The 25696-nt window shown below is 35.6% G+C and overlaps 1 protein-coding gene across 2 annotated transcripts in view; it reads right to left on the reverse strand.

Moving 5' to 3' along the window:
* Positions 1 to 25483, reverse strand: part of COL19A1 (collagen type XIX alpha 1 chain) — a 200276-nt gene extending 174793 nt beyond the window's left edge. For both annotated transcript variants that reach the window (XM_032185341.1, XM_032185342.1), the window contains exons 1-4: positions 25365 to 25483; positions 24764 to 24893; positions 16789 to 16863; positions 16489 to 16588 (exon numbers count right to left, since the gene is read on the reverse strand). In XM_032185341.1, coding sequence (XP_032041232.1) covers positions 16489 to 16588; positions 16789 to 16863; positions 24764 to 24857 — 269 coding nt within the window. In that variant the 5' untranslated portion in view covers positions 24858 to 24893; positions 25365 to 25483. The remainder of the gene's footprint in view (positions 1 to 16488; positions 16589 to 16788; positions 16864 to 24763; positions 24894 to 25364) is intronic.
* Between the last annotated feature and the right edge of the window lie 213 nt (positions 25484 to 25696).

A 25696-nucleotide genomic window follows, 5' to 3' on the forward strand; every position in this document is an offset into this window, starting at 1 on the left:
GCTATATATATATATACATATATATATATTTTTTTTTTTTTCCTAAAAACAGGTGCTGTGGCCCAGGTACAGCACAGATTGTACATTATGAGGTTATTAGAAGAGTACTTACAGGAATTTTGCAAGAAGTTTGCATCCATTTTTGTGCATACCCTCTATTATTTATAATGATCATGTACAAAGAGATTTTTGGCAAAAATATTTGCTTATGATTTGTTTCCTCAGAAGTTCTGAAAATTTCTGAAACACAGCTACCAGCTGGTTCTCCTAGTGCTACCATGCTAAATGAAGTAATTATGAATGAATTAACTGTGTATTCACAGAGCTATAAAAACAGTTTTAGTTCTATCTTTGTAAAGCAGCATTGAATTACCCATATCAAATTTAGTAAGGCAATCCTTTATTTACCTTTTGTTTTTATTTTTAAAAACTCACTAATGGAAAAGCAGCATCTATTTTTAAATCTTATGAACACTAATTGTTCCATATCAAATGAGTGTACACTACAGTATATGACAAACTTCCGTATTTACAAGTATCAATGAAGCCTCCAGCTTGCTGAATATCTTCCAGGAAGAGAAAGATGAGCCAACTTACATTTCCTGAGAGTGAAGTGAGAGATGTTTAGAGTTTATGGCAAGACATATCTTCTCCAGCTGACATATACCATTACCTGGTATATGTCACTTGTAACATGACAATGTTACAATAATTTGGTGACCAGAGCTCAAGGAGTTAGTTTAAACAATTTTCCTATCATGGGTGATGATTTATTTAGTACTACATTGACTGAGACACTGAAATGTTAACCTTTTTGCGTTTGCTTTCTTATTCATAACTGATCTCAGCTTGAATTCCCTTAGCAAAGTGACCAGATACAAAAAATCTCCTCATTACTCTCTATTTCTACATCCAATTACTACATTCTTGACGCTCACTTTTTGCCTAACTTGACCAGTACAATAAGAGAAGGGGAAATAGCTAACTAGAACAATTTACCAATCTCTGCCTAGAAATATTATTTCAAATTCTTTATAAATAAAAGTTAAGAACAGCTGTTTGTTACCCAAAATAAGAAATAATTTCCCTCCCATCCATCTTCCTCAAATCACACTAAGATGCACTATAAAGTTTCATGTTACATTAGGCCTGAAGTTGTTTTCATATGACACATTATATGATGCAACTTAAAGGAAACTATTCAGACAGCTTAAGAGTTATTAATTACTTGGGAAGTGCACAACCCACTCAGAAAATGTAGCACTGAAAGCAAAGCTGCAAATTATTTTAACACCGAGGAAAGTGATTTACCCATTTTATAAAATTCAACATGCCTCTGTTTTCCTTTACTGAACAGGTATAGATTAGTTGTCACTTTTAACACGTAGGTGGCTCAGATTTTTTAGGTGATAGTTAATGTAATTTTCATATATATATTTTTTTTAAGGTTATCTAAAAAATCTATTGGTTTGAAAAAGAAGTATAAAACCTGTTAGTCCTGCTCAGAGTATGTTTTCTGAAGTGTTTCCAGCACTATTCTGTATCCTTATTTACAAGAACTGCTGGTGAACTCCTGGCCTTGATAAAGTCAAAGGCCACTCTTGCAGGGTGAGTGCAAAGAGGTCATTATAACAAACTAATTCTGCTTTCAAGTTTCACCAATTTCTGCACATTTTAACTTCTCTGAAAAATCACCCAGAAGTGTTAAGAACTACTGCCTTAAAAGTAATAACATATAATTATGGGAATACAAAATGCCACAGTTTTTCTTTTCATTTTCTTAAGAAGAATTCTGCAGCCTGATAAAATTTTGAGAAAATTCAGATCAACACTTAGGCTTTTGGAATCTTATCTAGTGGAAAACAACTTTCAACACTTCTGATGCGGTTATAAAATACTTGCTTCTTTCAATGTGGATATTTGTTTTATGAACCAAATAGGTCCAAGAAAAATCTGTGAGTTTTCCTTCTATCTGGAAAACAAATGTAACCCTATATAGCAAATATAACATCTTTTGAATAATGAATATATAACAAATATAAAAAGACTATTAAATAGGTTCAAAAACTAGTAAGAGAATCATGTTATAAAATAATATATTCAAAGAGCATGTTTCCCATTCAAAAATACCACACCTGACTCTGAATGTTGCATACTAAATTAAGCTGCTCAAATCAGCAGTAAGCATCTTTCCATGCTAGGGGTACACAGGGTGACAAAGAACGACAACCAGTGAACATTGTGATTGAAGATGAATAGGGGAAGGGATGGAAGCCAGCCAAACCACCTGAGCAAGCTAAAATTTTACTCAAAGTAATCTCGTATTCTGAAGGATTTTCCCACATCTATACTGTCATAGACTCCAGAAAAGCTAATGCAACAGGGTAGATCCAGAAAATGTATATACTATAGTAAGTTGCCTTTTTATGTACAAAGCCAGTAAACAGCATGTGTAGGATACAGGCATTGAGATGTCCCTCCAGACACTTTAGAGCTAATTTAACATCTAACAGCATGGTTACCTGGGATTCAGAAAGACTGAAGTCAAATGGCATGATTTGCTCAAGTCTTACATTAATACAGGTCTTACATTCAGACTGTTTATTCTCCTTAGGACATGACCAGAGCACAAGCAAACATACTGCTGGTGGTGTCTGACATGAGGAAAGTGAAGAACAAAACTGTGGAATTCCACTTCTTTCACAACAGGCAAAACATTTCCTCTGCATCTCCTTTCTCCTAACCATGCAATTCCATGACACTTTCTGGTGTCCCGCTGCCTCATGCTGCTCAAACCAGACTGGCGTTCTGCGTATCAGCATCACTTACTGGCCAAGGATAATGCAGAGACTTCCTAACGTCAGTACCAGAAAGCAACCACCCAAAACCCTCTCTGTTGTTCCAGTCTGTTTTTTCCAACCTGATTATTCACATATATATTTTCAGTAGCTGCGGAAGTGTGGTAACACTTCTGGAGCTGATACTGATGCCACAGTAATTGATACCTTCAGTTCCATCCGTCCCTCCTCACAATGATGTTTCAATAAGAAGTTGCACTAGGCCTGCTGTTTTTAGAGTCTTGTGAAAACAATAATTTTACTAATCACATGTGCCCTTTCATTGAACATTTCTCTACAGATGCTAAATCTGTTCATGTATCAAAATTTTAAAATGTCAGTTAGGAAAGGCTCCCTCCAGTACCAGCATCCAACTCCTTATCATTGTGTAGCTACATTGAGAATATAAAAACTCAAAAGAAAACCTTCTTTTTTGAACTCTTATCATTGCTTTTCAGGAGTCACACTCTTCCTAAACAGACACCTCACTCTCCTTTCCTAGCTGCAGCTAAATGTGGTAAAAAAAAAAAAAAAAAAAATTAAAAATAAAAAATAAATAATAATAATAATAATAATGCATTTTTCTAACAGGTTTCAACACCCATGATTCACTGTAGGAAATGAAACATCACAGTGCACATGCAAACATGGCCTTATTGCCCAACTTGAATATCTCAGAAATCTTTACAGCCTTCATTATTTAGGACCACACTAGCAAATTGATTGCCTTCTTTGACAGAACTACTCAGGGCCTGATGTATTTCTGACAAGCAATACACAAAAACTGAAAAATAGTTTTCTCTTTGGAGATTAATGCAAATGGCTGACTCTGGAGAAACATGATGATCTTTCCATTTCTTAGGTGGTTCTGTGGTTGTCTCTTACAATGTGGTCCTTATTCAAAATTTAAAGGTAGGGGTTGTTTAAAAGAAGGGCAGAGATTTAAATTTTCCTCAAGTCATTTAAGATTTGTATTGGGCTTTTTGATATTTTTGTATGATCTCTCAAGGCCATTTTGCTATGCCAAATATGCTAAAATCCAGTTGTGGTAGACTTTCTTTTCAATTATGGCAAGATTCAAGAGAAGAGGATGTGAACTTCAATACATTTAAAGGAACTTTACACACTTCTTTTAAGATCTACCCCCATGTCTTTATTTAGGCATTTTATGAGCAGCTCTAACTAATTTGTCCTTCTAGTTTGCTCCCAGAAATGGAGTGGAGACAACACATCTAGTTATTAGAAAAGTCTATTACTTGGCAGTCTCTGAATTCAATGAGAGATTAAATTCTTATGCTAAATATGATTCTCTACAGTGGACTGGAGTTTTTCAGCTGAGCAAGAAGTCTTCTGAAGATGTCAGAGAAAAAAAATAATTACTGTAACCTCTGAAAGTCAACTGGCAGGAAAAATTGTTCTGCACGCATTTCTACATGCTTCCTACCCTGAAGCAAGATCTATTGGTATGATGTTAATTATTTGTAGATCTTCATGGTTGCTGTTGTCCAAAAAAAAAAAAAAAAAAAAAAAAAAAAAAAAAAAAGGCAGAAGACAATAGGGGACTTGTACATTGGAGGCTGTGATCATTTCAGTCTGAAGACAGATGATGCCTATCATACTTTGGAGAAGAGGGAAGAAATAATGAATGTTTCTTTTTCCTTGGACTATGCATATTCACATACTCTTCACTAGAGGAAGAAGAAATCAAAGCATGCAATTTTCCATAGGGGTTTTCACAACCAATTTACCAGCATTGTACAGATGTTTGTATTGGTATCTAGAGATACTAGCCGACTCCAGAAAGAGAATGGTCTTTTTAGTTTTGTACACAGGAGGGTTGATCAATTCAAGCGGAGCTACACACTGAGAGACTCACAACCTGCTACTTCTCACGCAAGTCTTGTGCATTTCTATATGACCTTGTGATACCCAACCTAAATGTGTTGTTTCCTTTTAACACTCAATTTCTAGCTGTTTAGTCTCCCTCACACCCATCCCAAACTTTTGTTAGATTTTAGCAGTGAGAACAAGTGAGCACTGAACTGGTGGTGAGAGCAATGGAACAACTGTTTGTTTTTTTTTTTATTATTACACTTGGAATAGGTTCACCCCTTCCTTCCCCGGTATGTGCTGCCAGATCCTGGACAGCCCTGGCTGATGATGTAAGACAAACCATCTCCCAGGCCAGTATCAATATGATGAAAATTGTGGGTGGTCACGCTGAACATAATACTATGATTGGCAGTGGAAAGGGAGAGCTAAAAGGGCTGCTATATGGATGGAGTGCAGCTGAACAAAACTAAGGGATGTTTTTTCCTAACCTCTCCAAATAATTGCTTGGATAACTAGCCACCTCCTCCTCCTCAGCATTCAGGAATGCCCACCAATAAATTCATTCCAGGCTGAAGTTACAAGCAGGTCACGCTAAGAAGTGTTTGAGAAAAAAGGCTCAGGCAACACTGAAGATACTACAGCCGACAACACTGTTACAGATGGATATGGCTATCCATCTTGGTTCCACATGATCTCCCCAAAAAAAGAAGGCATAAGAGGTGAAGATTAAGTTACCATCAGAAGAGACTGGAGTAGGAAAGAGGGTTAGTGATACCAGATACCACACTACTGACCTGAAATAAGTAGCTCTGTCAGCTGCAAGAGTGAAGCTACGGAGACAGAACATGCTTTTGCTTTAACACCCCCTACACACAACATGTCTATGACTAGTCTATGAATATTTAAGCCTTGTGTTCTGCTTACAATTTGAAGAATAACTAGATGGATAATGTGCTCTTTTACAGTTTGAAAAAAAAAAAAAAAAAGGTAATATTTATGGATTTTAAGTGAACAAATATGGAAATAAAAGATCAAAAATACATCTGCATCACATAGAAAGACTTAATAACAGTTTCAGAAACTGGAAAGTATTGCTTTTCTAAAGTCTCAGGACTCAGAAATTACTTGTCTAATTGAAGTTAAATGAAATAAATACACGACATAAAAGTACGTACAACTTGGCCTGCACCTCATGCAATTTCTGTACTAATGAGATTTTGGCAAGTTACACATTAAATGGGGTTGAAATATATCAAGCTCAAAACTATCAACATTGAATTGCTATCTGCTGAGTCGTAACTATGTTTACCAGGATGGGCCAAGGACCTATGACTTGCCAACCTTCTTACTACCTGACCCAGCTGGGAAATAGCTGGGTATTCACTATAAAGGACTAGCAGAGAAACACACAAAAAGCTTAAGGGTCTTGCATTTGACCCAAGACAGAGGTGTTGAAAGGAGACTTCAAGCAGTGGAAGTTTTGGATAAGCGAATGAATAATTTATTTAGTTTTCCCCTAAACATCACATTAAAAGAACCCTCCGAATCCAACTTGAAAGAACAAGGGATATTGCAGAGAGTCTTTCTCAGGCTGTAGAAACAGGCCAGATGCCTTATATCCAAACAAGGAAGCCTGACATGTTGTGAGTTTACAAATTTTTCTCAAAACAGTGAAAGCTCCACCACTCAAAAACTTTCATTAAAACAATGCATGTGATTCCATTAACTATAGCTGTATTTGATATTGAATCATCTATATCACTTTTATATGAAAGTAACAGAACTAGAATGAACAATAATTTTATTTTTTGATAGTATGGCTGAGATTGAAATCTTTACTGCTGATGAAAATTTGATGAACTTCAAATTATCTACTAGCTAACTGAAAAAGTGTAAAAGAATTATAACTAAAAAAAAATCACTAATATTTCACATTGTATAAAATGATAACATTTAAGTACGTGGTGAGATTCAATAAAGTTTTTGCAAGTTTTGAAAAGGAAATATTTAGCATGCACACTGCCCTGTGACAAAAACACGTTTGATGTATTCAGTCTCACTATATAAATTACTTTGCTGACAATGGAATTAAGTACCTAACATTATGGGAATGTTTATGGGAAAAAAAAAAATCTGTTAACAGTATCATCTATAATTGAAGCACACATTTACTTATGCATGAGAACAAAGTCAATCTAACATAAGCTATTTAAAGAAATGACATTTAATTGTGATAACAAAAGTTAGGATGCTGTAAAAAATGTAATCTTAGTGATAATATGGATTCATATTAGAAGTGATAACAGATCGTTAACTGGAGCAATGGAGCTAGGCTGTATTATAACTTCAGTTTTTCAAGAACTCCAACCAGTTAATGAGTCATGACTTTCCTTTCCATAAAATCATACCAGCTATCTCAAATCACAGTGTTTTTGTAGTGCTCCTAATATTTTCACAACAAACCAATCTTAAGCTTATGTAATTTCCTGGCAACATAGCATATCTGTCTCCACATACTAATACAGTCATTTACCACTTCCCAAATTTAAAGAAACTCCCGTGGAAAGGGAAGTAACTTACGGAACATAAGAAATCTTTTTAAAGTCTATGCTCCTTTTGAGTAAATACAATTGTCTGACAGCATTTCTTGTACCTAACATTTTCAGTCACTCAAGTCATCATATACAGCTTCATATTGAACTACTGCTAAAACTTATCTTCTATTTATTTTTGATCCTGTTGTGGTACATTTTCATCCAATGTCTCTGACCATGTGATTATTCTTAGGAGTTACTGCCTTTATCACATATTGTCCACACTTCACATAGGAATCAAAACCTTTTAACCTCCTATTCTCAGCTCCCAATGACTTAACTCCACAGGACATATTTTCAAAAAAAGCTAATGTACTAAAAGATTCTTCTTCCCTTTGCAACTTGTTTCCAACTAATACTTTTACCTAGAAAATGTATGAACGTTATCCATTAATCCTACAGATGTCAGCTGCTAGACATCAATCCTGAGTGCCAGCAATAACTTAATGCTGCAATTGCCTGTGCTGTACTCCAGAGTAAGCATATCCAGCATGACAAGGACCTGAGTGCAAGAACTGGACGTGGAAGTACACTTCCCGCCCCACATCTTGGCAAGCAATTCCTGTCATTGTATGTGCTCCTTGTGAAAATGACTTCATTTTTCATAGACTTCATAGATAAATTTAAATTGGCAAACATTTAGCTTTCCGAACTGCCCATTTAGAGACAGATCCAGGAAGATGAAAAATAAGGTGAGTGGAGGGACAGCATCTTGGAGGTGCTATCCATACGGTCATTTCTTAGGACTAGGCCAAAGCAAACCTCACCTTCCCTAAGTATAAAATAGCCATTGCTATTTTGAGATAAGTATCAACAGCACTTGAGTAATCAACAATGCTCACTACAGATTGTGAACAAAAATGTTTCTTATTAAGTTCTCAGCACAGAGTTCCCAGAGGAAACTGAGATAAATCAAAGTTTATCAAGAATTTCAGTATTAACAGTGTTATTATGGGTTTAGTAATGAGCAGGAGCTTAATGCCTAAAAATAAAAGATACGTGCATTTTCATATGACTAGTAAAAGCCTAATGCCAAATTATTCAAGGCCTGTATTGTCATGCTCAGAGTATTTTTAGATTTTTTTTTTTTTTTTTTTTTAGAATTCTGATATTCTGCAAATAATCACATTGACTAAACCCAAAAATAACATGAGCTCTTGCACATGGTCCTGTTAATATACTGATGTCTGTATACCAGTACTTAGCTGCTAGAGATTACAGACTGTTCTTTGTCTTGAAGTGTATTAAATCATTCCAAGCTTTAAAATGATTTTGTGACATGAAAAATATTCACTAGAGATGAGGCTGCAGTCAGCAAACTCTGTATGCTTATGACTAAAATCCAGCTGATACTCAGGTCTCCAACTGAAAAATCCAGGGCATGGACCATAGTGCTGATGCAAAATTAGAATACTATTTTTAAATATTTGGTCATTTGTCTCCATCTCTAAAAATGTTTTATGGCACATTGATTAAAAACTGCAAAGAGATAAACACAGAAGTGCTGGAGACAAAAATCTTTCACAATTAACTGAAAATAAATGAAAATCAGCATAATGCAAAAAGCACCAGGGAGCTTCACTGTAAGAAAGCCTGTGAACTATTTTTAGAAAGGAAAACTAAAATCCAAGAGGCAAGGTGGGGGAAGGAAATTATATTTCTTTATGACATCTTTAAACATCAAAGCCTCACTGTAGACACAGATGTATCAGCACAAACATCTTTTTGTAAGGTACAGCTTTACTCAAAGGGAGAAATGCCTGACAGCTTTGCTAGTGCAAGCTACATTTCACAAAGTGTTAAACCACAAAGGCAACCACAGAAGTTCTGATTTATTACAGTTTTTTTCAGCCTGCTGATAAATGCCTTATGAAGCACTTGGCACCAGTGCTTCAGCTGGAGATATAAGCATTTGACAGAGACACTTGAATCCTCTCAGCCCAATCAGGAAAACTGATAAATTATCTTTCAATCTCTACTTCTACAATACAACACATGGGAGCAATGGTTTATCATCAGCTGCATGCGTTATATACTGTACCTTTCATTGAATCCTGCATGGCTGCATATAGCACTGCTGAGTATATACCCATATACACTCTCGATTTCTAAGAAACTTAGTGTGTTAATTTTGCAACTGTATTTTTGTTTTAAGGCTATTCTAACTAGAATTTGTATCAAATACAGGTCTTGTTAGAGGCTTAGATCTGCAGCCTCCTTATTGGTTCATAGTATTACCTTGTACTAAATTTTGGGAACTACCCCTGATAAAAAATGTCCAAGAAAAAATGGAGCAACATTACAAAGATTGCAAAGGCTTTAGAAGTCAACACGTTTGGCAAAGAAAAAAAGAAAAAACTCTTGTATGAGTCCCCCACAATCTGGCATCACTTAGGGCTGTATTTTACTAATATACCAGAAAATTGAATAACCTCTGACAGAATCTGCATCCAGTTTTTTGAATGAGGGCATAGGGATGTGTCCAGGTAAATTGCTTGTGCTGAATCTAGAAATCTAATACCAGAATAACCTTGCGATATCTGTGACAGTATATGTTCTAATCTTTGTTATCTTAACCAATAAGGAAAATGAAAAGTAGTTTTGGCACCCCTATCAGATGAAAATAAAGTGGAATTCTATATAGAAGTATTTAGTTCAAGTAAAATTGCTTAGATAGCGTACTTTTTTTGTTGTTGTTGTTGATTTAAAACAGAACAACAGAATTGTTGTTGTTCATGGGGTAGATTAAAACTTTAAATTGAAGGTGCAGTTTCAGGATTTGCTTAAACTAACTGCAAGCTGCTGAGAGCAGCAGTTCTGTGGTGCCCCTCCATGCTCCTCCCCAGCTTTTTGCTCCTTTTCCACTGTGATTGATGGAGATCACATAGCTACTGGGATCAGCCACTGGCCTCATGGACCAGAGAGGCTGATACTGGTGTGCAGAAAGTAACATGAGGCCAAGCGTAGGAAAGAAACATTAAAAAGATGAACTCCAAATTTTATTTTCTTTGAAATAATCTTGGCTGGACAGATTTCTCCTTTAAAAGGAAGACAGAAGGGAAAAAGTTAACACTAAGCTGAACTGAAATTTTTTTTTTTTTTTAAATTAAGGAAAGTTTTTCAAGTAAGAAAACTGCCTTGTTCATCCAGTGCTTCTGTAAGTTGCTTATTGCTTGTCTGAAATTTCATCCCGAATTCTGAAGCACATAGAGAGTGCGGATACAAAAAAAAAAAAAAAAAAAAAAAAAAAAAGGCAGAAAAAGTACACTCCTACTGTGGACCAATGCCTGTGTATTCCACATCTCCCAAAGGCTCCTGCCCTTTATCTCTAAGTGCTTTTTGGCAAGATCAACATTGCTGGGGGAAAAAAAAGGAAAAGGAACAGTCTGCTTCAGCCAACATTGTCTTACTAATTCAGATGGTAAGACACTGCCACATGAAGTGCTCTGCTCTCTGGGGAATACGCTAAAGATCAAAAAATTCAGATTTGCTACAGTCATTGGTATAATTAAAATAGTTTTGCTGCTCTCTGTTCCCTCACAATCTGCTTTCAATGTAAGTACTATACATTTTTTAAATAAATTCTTCCCCTTTGCCATATATCTGTCATTATTTCTGCTCTTCCGATTCTTCATTTGTAGAAAATTGCATGTTAAATTAGGATTTGAGATTAGTACAGCAATTAAAACCAATTAATGTCTGAATTGTAGATCTTTATTTTTTTTAACAAAGATGTTGGCATGTATCTTGTAAATTATCAGGTACAAACAAGCCCATATACCCAGGAAAAGACATTCACATGTTTTCATTCTTTAAAAGAGGCATTGTCCTATTATTTTTCGTAGTAAGATGTCCCAGTTTTCTCCTTAGTTATGAAAAGAAATAATTGGTGTTTATGTGGTAGGTACAGATCCAATTTGTTCTTTCAATAGTACTCCTTGTATTAGCCTTCTTTTTAATTTCTAAAATTAAGTTTTCAAGTTTCCGTAATAAATACAAAATATATGACTTCAGTACCTTTAGCCAGAATTGGAAATACAAAGACTGTATCACTGATCTACTACTTTGAAAGACCTGAAGAAAGCATTAAAATTCGTACTAAATTCAGGCTCCCACACTCAGGAAGTAAATTCCAGTGACAAGGCCCTTTTCTTGAAAATACCCTGCAACCAAAATACCAGACATTTCAATCTTAGCATTGTTGGCTCAAAGAGCTCAAGTGCCCTCAAATTAATACACAATATTGGAAGGAAGAGGTGTTTTTTCTTACATAATTGTCTAATATTCTAACATAAGTATCTAAGTACAGATAAAAGCTGGTTAGCATAATGGTAACTACTGCCATCAAACACGGGTGCCATCTCATTGCCACTTATTAAATCACATTGCCAATATTAAACTGTATTACTATAAAAGTGTTTGATGAAAACTTTTGAAAACTGGTAAGTTGCAACTATTCAATCTATATCATATTTAAGAAATATGTACACCAGTTCTTAATATATGTCTTAATATTATTTTTTCAAGACAATTGCTGAATCTGGACCCACTGGCCAAAACAACTCATAAGCAAAACTAATCAGAAGTCATGCGCATGTAAGATGCTCACTGACTGCTAAATTCAAATGCAAGGCACTGGGTATTTTGTTGAATAGACAGAGGCAGAGAGCAGACTGCAAAGTCACCCAGAGGTAGGTGCCTTTGGGAGTAAAGTGCTAGTTAAAAGAAGGCTTCTAGGAGTAAGCACAGAAACTGCCTCACTAGATGCCAGTGGTGTTCAGGAAATGCAATTCCATATGCATTCCACAGATGCATTTTTTGCAATTATAAAGGTTAGCATCAAAACCAAACCAAACACATGTATAAACGTTCTTTCATCATCTATTTCTGTTCTTAGCTGGGAATGTACCGGCAGAAGCAGTAACATTATTTCTGTATCTTGTAGCTAGACATCAGGAAGGGGGGAAACACTTTCTCTGAAACATCGCCCAACCCACAGTCGCAGATCTTTCAGCAGCAATAAATGAAAACATTGCTGATGGAGCTGAGTAGTCCAAATACAGTCAAAATCCAAGCTCTTTTTCAGTATCTTAGACCAAAAGTAGAAGAATTCCTAACAAAAGTCGTAAGAGTAATCCCAATTGCTCTAATTTTGAGATCATTTTAACAGCCAGCTCTGACAATCGTGTCAGTAAATGAATATGAGCTATCAAACCAAATGAGCTACAAGATAAGAAAACAAAATGACTGTGCCATTAGGATTTCCTAATCATAAACAACAGATGTCCGTTTCAAAAACACTCTGAAATTCAGCTGAAACCAACTTGCTACATCTCTTATTAGCTCTGTACAGAAATTTCAGAGCAGAAAAAGTGGCCCACAAGCAAGCCAGACAAGTGAGAACAACTGGCATCTTTAGAGAAGGACAGTGAAACTATTTCAGCATCTTGCTGTTTACTCTAAAGCTACTGAGGAGCAACAACAGCCTAAAAGGCCTGATGCCAGAAGCTCTGAGTATTGCTGGCAGACCTGAAGGAGTTGCTATCAGCACAGAGCCCTCCACCACTTCTGTCCGCAAGCTTTACACCGAACTGGAATAAGTGGCGTAGACAGTACGTATTAGACTCCAGCTTAAAAAATGTGACTTTAGCTAACAAAATGTGACTCCATAATGTACTTATTGAAATAAAATTAAAACATAATAAAATTGGTGTTACTATGATTATGTAATTAGATTGCCTACATAACTGTAGGGTTAATTTCTTTAGGATTCAGAGGTTCAGTTATACTACTTTAGTCCAGAGTAACTTCTAATAATGTCTGTGTAAGAACTGCAATACAAAACTCACAGTTTCTGAATTTAAAAGTCACTTTTTAACTCTGAAAAGATTAAAAGATTAGTCACTTACACAAAACATCAGAAGTTACCCACATCCCACCACAACACATATCATGTGTTGTGATATCCCTTCCCAAAAGAGATAAAGAAATAGAACCAAAATTCAGCATAAATAGATATAATCGATTCCCCAAGCTGACACTGCATTGTAAATTATTTACAACATATAAATAGGTGCAACACTACTCCAGGTCCACTGAAAAAAATCAAAATGGCATCACACAAGAAAAATGGCACAGCATAGCTTTCTATTACCCACACTACGACTGAATGAATGAAATGCAAGAGGAGATGTGCCAAGTTACTTGATACTTGCTAGTCAGCTTAATCAGATACTCTCAGTTTCCTGCAGGATGGAAAACAAACACTGTTCTGCTACTTACTGCACACCACGTCTACTAACATATTTTCTGAGGCAGAACGATCCTAAAAACCTCTGAGCATCTAATAACACAAGTGTTCTGGAACTACACAATCTGCCATACTGTAAGAGAAGAGGATTTAAATAAAATAATATATTACAAGATATTGGACATGGGTATCTGAGATAAAGTAAATTATAAAATTATGATGACAGGTATTCCTGCTTCACTGAAAACCTATAAAGTCAAATACTCATTTTGTGCTCCTAACTGCCATATGCCCTTATTTAAAAAACAAACAAACAAAAAAAAACACCTCAAGTTCAGGAGACTATCAGAAATACTTTAGATACATACTTCAAAACTTGTTTCTCTGAAGTCTTAATAACAAAAAGCTATTATGTGTTTGGTATTTGGAATAAGAAAGCAAATTATTTTCTCAATTATAACACACTTCTCTGTGAGGAAAGGTTTAAAAAAAAAAGCAATAGCAACGCTATTGCCCTTAAGAACTACAATCTAACATAAATTCTACAATGCTTTAATGTTGCTGAAAATATTTTAGCCCCCCCCCCCCCTTTTTTTTTTTTTTTGTTTGGAGAGATACATGTAAAGAGGTACAATTTACTTCCACAGCAGGCTGACAGAAAATATCATGTTGTACCTTATTAACATTAATAACGTGATATTATTTTTTAGCCTAACTATATTCAAACCTTAGCACTGACTACAATGGTACTTGGTTATCATTTCAGATTCATCCAGTTGAAGTTTTCATCCACTGGATACTCATTTTTAGGAGAAACTGGAAAAACTTTCTCTTTAGTTTTTCTTTAAAGTCTATAAACTGAAGAAAATAATGGGGTGGAAGATGAATGTGAGAATCCATAGACACTAACGAAACTAAAGCAACTGTCCTCCAGATTTACCATTTATTGAAGTTCTTTATCCCCTGGGCAAATTGGACTGAAAATAAAGAAAAACTACCAGTTTTTGTTTTCCTTATTTTTGTCTCCAAGAGTCATCCTCCCTTCCAAACAGCTGAACAGAAAAAGCAATCTGTTAGGTTCCTCTCCCAGCAAAAAAAAAAAAAAAAAAAAAAGTAAAAACAGAAGCATTCTTTCTTTCAAGAATATTTCCTTCCAATTTCTGGGAATTAAGACTTTATTGAGTAGTAGCTATCAATCGTTACATGACTTCCCCCATTTTCACTGTCCTCATTAATAATAATTTTTTAAAGAATTTGAATTAGTACTTAGGCTTACTAATAAAAGCAAGTAAAAATCCTCAACATTTTCAACCTCAACATCATGGCCAGAACCCTTCAAAAATATCAAATTCACAGAAATCATTTTCATTCACGGATTTTCCCCAAAGTAATATGATTTTAAAATAATGTCATTAATCTGTCCTCTTAAAATTTCTAGCTCTTTTCACTCCATTTTTTTGTCATTGATTTGCCTACATTTTCAGAAAAAATGTAAATCAGCTTACAATATACATTTATCTGATTGCACACTTAGCTCTACTTAGTTTCTTATTCCTCTACTCTTCTGTATTCTCACATTTCCCTCAAATTCTTGTCCTGAAATAAATCTGTAAAAATTTGTAAAATGAATAATAACATAAAATAAAATAAAAAAGCTTTCTTATTGACAAACTTTCAAAATAGTTTTACGAAAGACTCATATTTTGGCACTTAATTTTACCTGTTTGTCTTCCAAGGATGATCTTGAAAATACTAGGAAGACACTTATAAAAAATAGAGCTCTCTCTGTGTCAAATAATTTTATCTAGTCATTTTTCCTTCAATAACAATCAAAGAATTTTAGAAGAGACACTGATTACTTTGTACAACTTCAAAGAATTATGCAAGTATACTAATTGAACATTTACAGTACCTAATATTTCCAAAAAAAAACGTTAGATATTCTAAGTTTCTAGTTAGAGCCTAAGCGGTATTTCTTTAATCACTCTTGTCTCCCAGAGATCACTTTATTTTTTGCCTGGGTGTCTCTGATCCTCTCTCTTTCTTCTTCAATTACTCTGCCAACAAACCCCACTTTGGTTTTCCCAGGATCAAGCTGAAGGGGAATTCTAAGGGCTTGGATGTATTTTTTCCAACACAACCAGGTGACAGAATTCTTGCAACAGAGAATACCCAACCTGAAAACATGGGAATACAGTTAGTCCCCACATCATCACAAGAACATGCTGTACAGAAACAACAGTCCCATGACTCAGAGCACATCTCAACCACAAAGCTCTGAGAGGATTCTCTTTCTCTCCACTGTCCAAGGATGAGGAACTTGAAACTACATTCCTAAATGCATCTTACCATCTCCTCATCTTAATGAGGTCTTAAATTCATGCAGTTCCATTATACCTTACTCTCTTGTACCCTCCTTTTTGTTTTTCATGCAATCTCTGCCCTTCATTCAATTGTCAGAAGAGCATGCTGCCTAGTTTCACCTCTACTATGAGTACCAGCCATTCTTTTGGTGCTCAAAGGCAAGATGTCAAATTCACTGAAAAAATATAATCATGAAAATACAGCATTTAAGGAAACTGTGACTCTCTCTTTTTTTCCATGCAAACAGCCAATTTCACTGAGGGAAGATTAGTAAGGTAAATACTTCCTGTCACGCCATGAAAGTTCTTTGTTTCCTTTGTTTTTATAAATCTTTATGTATAAACAGCAGAGTTTTCAGTATTAGAATTACAGTTTGAGAATAGGATATTCTCAATTAACTTTCTTCCTGGATACTTCCAGATTTCAGAAAAGGAAACTCCTGAATCAGACTGATTCCCAAAAACTATCACAGATGAAAATGCCTAAAAATGGACATGCTTATCTTTCTGTAGTGTCCTTTGATACACTGCTTAGTGTATCAGATTATTAGTAGTATTTGGTCTGAGCTTCCTAATTAAAGACTCTAGGATGAAATTAGTATCTTACTCACTTTGTGTCTCTGATGAGAGGAGCACTTCCCAGTTTAAAGCAGATTTTTTCCCCTCCACAAGACGTCTGTCTCAAAGAAAAGCTTTCTGCCAGATCAAACCCTGCAGAATATGATACACTGATTTAGTTTACATAACACAGTTTTTTAAAAGCATGGGTAAACTTTTTAGCATGCTGGGTGACTTTCTAGAGGACAAAAAGTTATTTTGAAAACCAGTACTTTAAGTTACAGAAACTGACAAAATTCATTTTACCAATTGATTTAGATAATTTACTCTTCGTATTAAAGAAAGCCATTTACCTGACAAACCAAGACTGTCTCTGTTGATTTGTTTGAGATGATGAACAGCTGTTTTTATTAAAGGACACACAGCACCTTCAAGAGAGCACAGGTTAATATTTCTCATAAAATTCTACCAAATGAAAATGAAACAGAACAAACCATCATGACAGGTATAGTCATAGCAGGAATGTTTCTTTTAGTTTCTCTATCTTTAGGATATAGAAAATAGCAATAAACCAAATCACAAAACCTAAATGAGAGCAATAATAATTAATTTTACACTAATTTTCCAATAACATAGGCAAATATAAATTTGATTATGTTTTAATTCAACTGTTTAGGATTAAAGCGCACATGAATGACAGAACCAGAAGTTCTTACTATGAACCACAGTTCTTACTATGTTGTTTCCATCTACAATACTCTATAAAGTAGTCAGATCGGTTCTAAGGTTGTTGTTTTTTGTTTTTCGTTTTTTTTTTCTGATTATATTATTAGAAAAAATATTTTTGATTAAGAAGACATTACAATGAATCTGCAACAATATAGCATGAATGATTACTGTTGCAATAACCTGTTGTTACCTCAGTGAACATTCATTTCAAAATGTGGATTAACAAGAATACGATCATATCATATAATAAACAATGCAAGCAATATTTATACTTTGAAAATTAAGCAGCTTTACAGGGGATTAAGTCTGAACCAAAGTCTTTAGGTATACAAACATAATGTTCTAAAAATTGAAACATGGTAAATTCTAAGGCTATCTCTAGCCACATGCTTAGATCAAACAATGTATTATTATGCAGCATACAGTTTGCATACTTTTTTAAATATGTGCAGGAATACACACTTTTATGAAGCACATACAGACAAATATCCCTTTTGTGCATGGGTCAGAAATAGGGCTTTTTCTTTTTTTTAAAAAATAAAAAATAAAAATTTAAATAGCCCCACTAAACCTTAAGGAAACTGTCAAAAGGAAACCAGCAAGCAGGATTTGGCCCCTATGCTTATTAAGAGCTCCTTGTTGATCTGATGTGACTAAGGAAATGGCCAAGATATGTCAAAAGATACTGAGCAGTGAAGGTCAAGGGGCTTTCCAAAGTGTCAGTTCAATAAAAAAAGCAAGGAGAAGTGTCCTAGCATTAACCTGGAAATCATCTATATTTAAAGGTTTCCAAGGGCATATAGACAGGGTTGACACTTAAAATAGCTATATTTGTAATTTTAAAACATGTGAACTTTGTCATTCTTTCTGTAGTAATGCAGAGAGCACATTAGCCTTCAAAGGTTTTTGATTCTATTAAATGCATTACAGTATTTTATCTGGACTACAAATGGCTAATCAGAAACTACCAGTAAAAATGAAGCTAAATTGTATAATACAGATATAAAGAACTTTCCTATCAACTCGGTTAATGAAAGGCATCTCAATTACAAGTAATATGACTTCTAAGTTGATTTATTTTGAAGGCACTGAGACAATTTATTCTTTCCTTCCTTCATATATAAAAATGTATATATATACATGCATTTACGTATATATGCTTATACATAGTAACGTGTATGTTTGTGTACATACTTATATACAGTACATGCATATATACTTATATATGTATACACAAATAGATGCAAAGTTTCATGAGAAATAAGAAACATATGCATTGAAAACAACTGTAACTCCCATTATAAATTCCTTTTTCCCAAAAAAAACCCAACATGCTGAACTGTTAAGAATATTCATTCATTCTGAAATCTCTGAAACTGAAATCTTTCATCACTCTCAGTTTGTAGGGAGTGTGGAATTACATACTAACATAGCAATTTGAATACACCATTTACCATACCCATTAAAGGACAGAAAGAGGCTCACCTTAGATACTCTTTAATCTGCAGACCTGGGATTTCAATCATTTATAAAGATTATTAAACTATAGATTTGTATCTATACCCACTATAGAGCAACAAATTGGTTATAGTAGATTTACAGAGGCATAGCTACAAGAAATATGTTGGTGTAAAAAAAATAAATAAGAAAAGCCTCTTATGGCTGAAGGCACAATAGCTTGTCATGCATAGAGCAACAAACATCTTAATGTATTTCTTTTTTTAATTAATGCAAAGAATATGGACAGACTCATTTTTCCATTGAATTACTTTACAGTTCTTATAAAAAGAGCAGCCAGATACAACCTGTTGTAGATTTTACCTTGAACTGCTATAGTAAGAGATATAGAACCAGAGATTAAAAAACAACCTTTTTTTTTTTTTTTTTTTTTTTTTTTTTCCCAGCACTAACTTACAAGAGGGCTGAGCAACTAAGGACTGGGGTGTATTAGCTTATTCCCTCCAGCCACTTTCTTCCAACTCCAAATAAAGAATCAAGCCTTAATTTCTGTGTTATCCAGATGATAGCAATGATTCCTCACATGCCACAGACTGGACTGTGGACCTATTTTTATCGGTGGCATAACAGTCACAGCATAGACAGGCTATGTAAATGTTACTTATTTGGTTGGTTTCCATTTCCCTTTGAAAACTGAAAGGGTTACTACAATTATTCTCCTATCTTATGCTGTTGGTTCACTCCTTTAGTCCAATATTATTTTATCAGAGAGCTAAGACAAAATCATAAAATATTAAAAACCAAAAAGCTCTCCACATGAAGACTGATAACTTTAATTGCTATAGATTGATGAAAATTCTTTCTAAAGTTTATACAGTCAAAAAGTAAGTCTCTTCCAAGATTTTTAGTACTGCTGGCAGATCTTTAAATTCTCTTTGGCCTGAAACAAAGCTGCTCAACCCATGGATAGCTGAATTAGAGGATCTACACGAAGACATTCAGGAAAGGAAAAGTACACGACAAACCCTTATCCAGATGTAGAAACCACACACAGCAACCTGCCCCATTATAATACATCACTACAAAACTAGAGAAGAAAAACCAACAAGCTTACAATATAATAGGTTGCTCTACACGTGATAAAACTGAGTTTGTTTTGATTGAAGTCCACAATTCATACTAGAATGGTGATGTCAAAACTGAAGTTACCATACCTATAAATTAATGAGATCTCCTATTCATAGGAATAGGATCCATTAATCTTTGGAAATCAGTGAGCTGTACGTAGGTGGTTATTATTACAGAGTCAACCTAATTACTTCAATACACATATCGATGTGGATAAACCAGGTGTGTCACATATAACTATGATCTTCTGTCTCTCCACTGAGAATCTAGTAAGGAAAACTTTTATTTTTTAATAATAGAATTTTGTAAAAAAATATATTCTAAGTAGGGTGGTTGCATCTAGCCTTGCTTGCTGCAACATGCTAAATTGCGTCCTGAGTTCTTATAATGGTCAGATCACTTGTTGAAGCATTCTGCAGCTTCCATCTAGGTCCCGTGCTCAGTTTTCCTTTCCATGAAAACTCAGACCCATAAGACTCTGGTGCATGCTTCAGTCTCACTCTTACAGACATCTCTTGGGTGCACTTCCTGATTGGGAACTGTAGCTTCCAGTAAGCACTCTTGGCTTTTTTAGGACGTGGATGAACTGAAATGACCAGATTCACTTCCCAAATACCTATCTGCTACTTTGTAATTAAAGCACATGTTTAGGTGAAGTTTCAGTTGCTGTCTAACCCACTGATGTGTACATTATGAGGGCACCAAAGCTTCTATCAGAAAACACAACTGGATAAATTAATATGGCCCAGTAGCAAAAAAAAAAAAAAAAAAAAAAACAAAAAAAACCAGCTGTTACATACACACGATATGTTGGATTCAAGCTTCAGGCAGAATTCCAAATTATCGAGGATTTATCTCACATTCTAACTGGATCAGGCTTCATAAAAATATAGGTAGAATGAACCTTTTCAGAGTGTGTGGCTGACTTGTTGGATATCATTGCTAACATTTGCAAGCCCACCTCACAGGTATTTATACTGAAGATGAGGGTGCTATACTCAAATACTCTGTTGGACTGCTTTCAAACAGGGTCAAGGAATTTAGTCCCTCACATATCCATAGCCTCATGTGCAGAGCTACCAGAAAATGAAATATGTTTTTTTTCCTCTTTTTATACTGAAAGCCACTACATATTGCATTACAATATAGGTATTAATTAAGCCAAAGATAGAAAGAGGAATAAAGGAGACTGAATCTACAAATTTGTTGATATAGGAAAGAAATCAAGTCCAAGCCCAATGATTATTTAGACAGTTATGTAAACAATTAATTGCTTTGTTAGAGATTAAGAAATTCTTACCAAGTTCAGGTACTAGGAGTATGGTGTACCTGCCTCATGCTCACAGTAGACCTTGGAGAACTGGATTCTCCCATGAGGAACAGGTGGTAGGGGGAAAAACAGGACGTTGTACTCAAAGTGTATATCTTGGCTACAGGATATTTTATTTTATTTTTATTTTTCAGGGAAAGGGAGGGAAAGAGAAAAAAAAAAAAAAAAAAAAACAAACACACAACTGTAAGCTAATCTAGTCTACAAGCTTCACTCTGGGAGAATGTGTGTAGTCTCTCTTATGTACTATTACTCACTAACTGAAATGGCTCTCCATAGTGTGCAGGCTTTCATGAATCACATCCTTACAGACAGCCAAAGTTCCTTCTTCGCTGCCCAAGAAGGCTTACATTTTACCTACATGTTAAGAAATCCAAGAGTGCAATAGTCATTTAAACACTGCAGTGCTGACAGCAGTTTGTGGATCCAACCTTAAACGTTCAGGGTTAGAGTTTAAACACTCCTAGTATTAAGACTATGAATGTATTTTATATGAGAGTGACTACAGAGCCTTTATCTTGATTTTGAGAATCATCTAGCTGTATTAAAGGATGAAAACTGAAACTGATTTGCATGCTTGAAACCACTCACTGTATTTGGGTTAAAGTGCCTATCTGAACTCATGATCTAGAGCCAATACTTTTCACAACTCATTCCATGTCAAAAGGCAATGGAAATTCACCATGACTGACAGTCCCAAGACTTTATTTATGCTACATTTTTCATGGGTTAGCAAGTGACTTTGAAAAGGATTGATTGTTAAAGAAAGTTGAAAAAGCAACAATGATCTGGGAATGAGACAAGAGTATTAGTATTCTTAACATGGAGCAGTTAGGAATGATCAGATTAGAACTTCATCTGTCACTAAAGAAGGAGCTCATGTCCATGCTCCAAAGCCAAATGCCCCTAACAATACAGCATAAGTTTACAATGTGAAAATATTCTTGAAGTCAGATTGAAAACTGGACTGGGGAGAACTCCTGAATCCTCTCCATCAGATTTACTACATTCTGTCATTAGAAGTAAGTGCTTCCTTCTGATGAACCATCAGAATACCAAAACTTCTTAACAAGTGAGAACTTCAAGAAACGCTTGATGTGAATCTAATGGTTATTGGCCTAAAGCGGACTGGTTCAAGAAAGCTCACTCTGATATTTTTTCTAATACCAGTATTTATTTAATTCAGTATTGACTTGATGAATAAATCCCAAAGTACATTCAGAATGCCAGCTCAGAAAGTTCTTTCCTATGTGTACATGGAAGTTAAACCTTTCTCTTGCACAAGAGATTTCCTTCTGTATATATACACCCCCCCACACCCCTCCCCTTCAAATCAAGGTTAATTTACAGTTTTCCCTGCATTTGAAGCCCATTCTCAGTCAGAACTCACCTGACTCAAACAGATCAGGTGAGATTTTTTAGGATGCAAATGCAATATACCAATATCCTATCTAAATGAGTTTTTGCTGGAAAAACGTTTGTATTAGCCCAGTGTGAAATAAACGCTATGCATATGTTGAAGGGAAGAACCTGGGCAGATCCTGAAGGACAGAAGCAGATCTATACAGAGCTGCTATTTGGGAGAGAACAAAGGCCCAAGGAAGAGGCAGTTAATAAAAGAAATAAATGGAATGGGGGAAGACCAGATACACTCTCTTCTTGAAATGTGCACACTTCCAATCTGTAACAGATTCATCTGCATACAAATTATCAAGCTACAGAACAAGACAATTTTGCAACACGGGATACTCAGTTCAGCAGGATGGGGCAGATTCAACAACAAGGTCTGCAAACGCACCCACATCACCTAGCACTTCACCCTTGCAGGGTCTGTTCTTTCTCAGCTCTTGCTGGTCTACAGCTTGTATTTCTGTTTTGGATGCTAACCGCCCTCTAGGATGCTAACTGTCTCTAGGAATGTCTCTTTCCTGTTGTCACCTTAAAGCTTCACTCTAAGTCTATTCTGTGCTGTTGGCAGACCTGTACATGCTGGCAGCTATCTGCTTGTTATTCCTCACCATCTGCTCATATCACCTCATACTGCAGAAGCCTCTCAATTGTACACAGTCAGTTGTTCTCAGGAAAGGTTCAATCTCTCCTCTTCCTCCCAGGGGTTCCACTTGACCCATATTTGATCAATTTGTAGCAACTAGGTTAGGGAACACTGCAACCTCCCTCCTGGCTGCCCAGACACAAACTTCTAAAGAAACATAATGTACAGTTCAGATGTACCGTTCACTACCAGTTCAGGTTACCTATCACAGTCTGTATGACAGGTGTACCTTTTCCTACATTTTTTTTCCCCATCTAATTAAAAGTGAGAGAAAATGCTTCCTGGCATTTTGTTTTAATATTTTCTTAAGTTATACATTTTTCCATTTACATTATTAGGGAAGTTTGTGCACTCACACCCTTCTAGCCCTTTAAAAAAATTCCCTTCCATAATCCACTATATAGAAATAACATAGAAAACAACCTATTTTGCTTCCTTTAGACAACCAAAGAGAATGATTGCACAGCTGTTATGTAAGGCTCACTCTCTAACAGGGGTTAAGAACAGTTCATCAGTGGAGCACTTAGCTTTGCTGCCCTAAAAATACAAGGCAAAAAAAGTATTTAACTTAAACTCAGATTCTTTACAACACATTACTCCTAACCCACACGTTACATTAATTATTTATTAAATATTACTTTTTTTTTTTTTTTTTTTCCCCTGGAGTAATAAAAGGATTATTATACTAGTAATCGACTTTTTAAATTTCTTGGGCCCGAGTTTCAAAGGTGTTATGGAGATTTAAAGTTGTTGTGTATGTACAGATTCTATTATCTTCTGTTATCTGTGCCTATTATCTTCTTATCAGATTTCTGGAAAAACAGCACCACTAAAAATAAGTCTCATCTTATAAAAAAGGAACAATCAGTAACTCTTTCTAACTCTAGCAACAAGTATGTTTTCCCTCCTGATAATTGGAGAACAACTCTAGAAAATTAAGGTACATGTTAGGGCTTACCAATTCTAGAAAACTGACAATTCCTTATTTTATAAGCACACACGATGTGCCTTCAAGACAGAATTTACCACACTTGTGAGAGCCAAAGTTGAGTTTAAGTGCAACAGCTAGATAACACGTGGACAGCAAGAGAGAGAAGAAAACGGAGAAGTATGAGAGTAATTGCAGAAGATGAGTAACAGCTTTTACACTAAACAAATTCATTATATTCCCTTCCTCTGCCTGCTTAAGTGCAAGGTTCTGTCCTACTCTAGGCCTGTTAAACTTAAGACTTGGTTTGAAGATTAAGTTTAGGTTTAGGTTAGGCTAACGTGCATAGCTTGTTTAGGTTAATGTAATCACTGTTATAAAGCCACATGGTTTTGTTCACAGAAGTTTTGCAAGCCCTGATGCAGAACCTTAGTTTGCACAGTAAGTTGAAAAAGTACAAAATACAACTCCTAGAAACTACAACTCCTTCTAAATGTGAATCTCCCAAGCACGTGAAAGACTGCTTTGGAATTGCTTCTAACTTAGACTTCTTCAAATAGAGGTTAAAAAAAAAAAAAAAAAATCCTTTGTAATTTTGCCTGCTTGTACACTTTATTTTCTGTGTATTGTCATTATTTGTCTAAATGTTGATTACTGAGATTTATGCTTTTGGTCTGTGATGAGCAAGAAAAATGGAAGTACCTGTCTGGTCACTGACAGCCACACAAGTAGAAACAGGGAGGAGGAGGAAGACTGCCATACAAAGCCAAACTATGCAGGATCCAGTGTACTTCATCTCCCCCTGGACACATGTGAACAATCAGCTACAAATCTGAAACAGAAAATAATCACATTCAGAACAATCCCTTCTTCAAGAATTTCTTAACTGTAAAGAAAAAGAGTAAATCAATTGTTAAATGTAGTGTATAATTTATCTATTTTAAGGAGATACAAAAATAGACGGAAGTAAATTTAGAAATAAATGACAAAAATATTCCTTTAGTTCTCTACTAAGGTCCTAAATAACGTCAGAAATATTAACTGAGATATATTAGCTGTGAAGGCACTAATTATTTATTTCATTCGTGATGACCCATGTTATTTTTCTTCCAGTTTTCCAATCTCAAGCATGCCAGGTTAACTGGTCAGTGTCACACTGCTGATGCGGTCATCAAATTGAACACGGACAACGCATGATACTTTTTAAGTACAAGCAAACAAAAATGTGGCATTTCTCTTTATTGCAAAATACACTGCAAGCACTTGTACTGAGTTTACGGTTTAGACCTCACAGAAGTACAACCTGGCTTCAACTCTTGTCAGCACAATGATCAGCGTTCCTTCCAAGCCAACGGTAATTTAGAGAAACGTCAGAAACCAGCGAAGGACAGAAAACACTTTTCTGACCGCGTTTTCTCTCGGAGAAGCAAACCACGCAGCGACGATGCACTTTTAGCCGCTCTCGTCGCACGGCATCTCCCGCCGGCAGCTGCCCCCGGGGCAACTTTTCCAAGCGCCTCCCCAGCAGCGAGCGCCCCTCCGCAGGGCAGTCCCGCGGCGTGCCCTGCACCTGCCGCACCAGCAGGTAGCTCGCCCCACCGCGGGCTGCGCCCCCCGGCAGGAGCAGAGACAGCT

The sequence above is a fragment of the Aythya fuligula genome, chromosome 3, assembly GCF_009819795.1.
Source record: "Aythya fuligula isolate bAytFul2 chromosome 3, bAytFul2.pri, whole genome shotgun sequence".
Lineage (NCBI taxonomy): Eukaryota > Metazoa > Chordata > Aves > Anseriformes > Anatidae > Aythya > Aythya fuligula.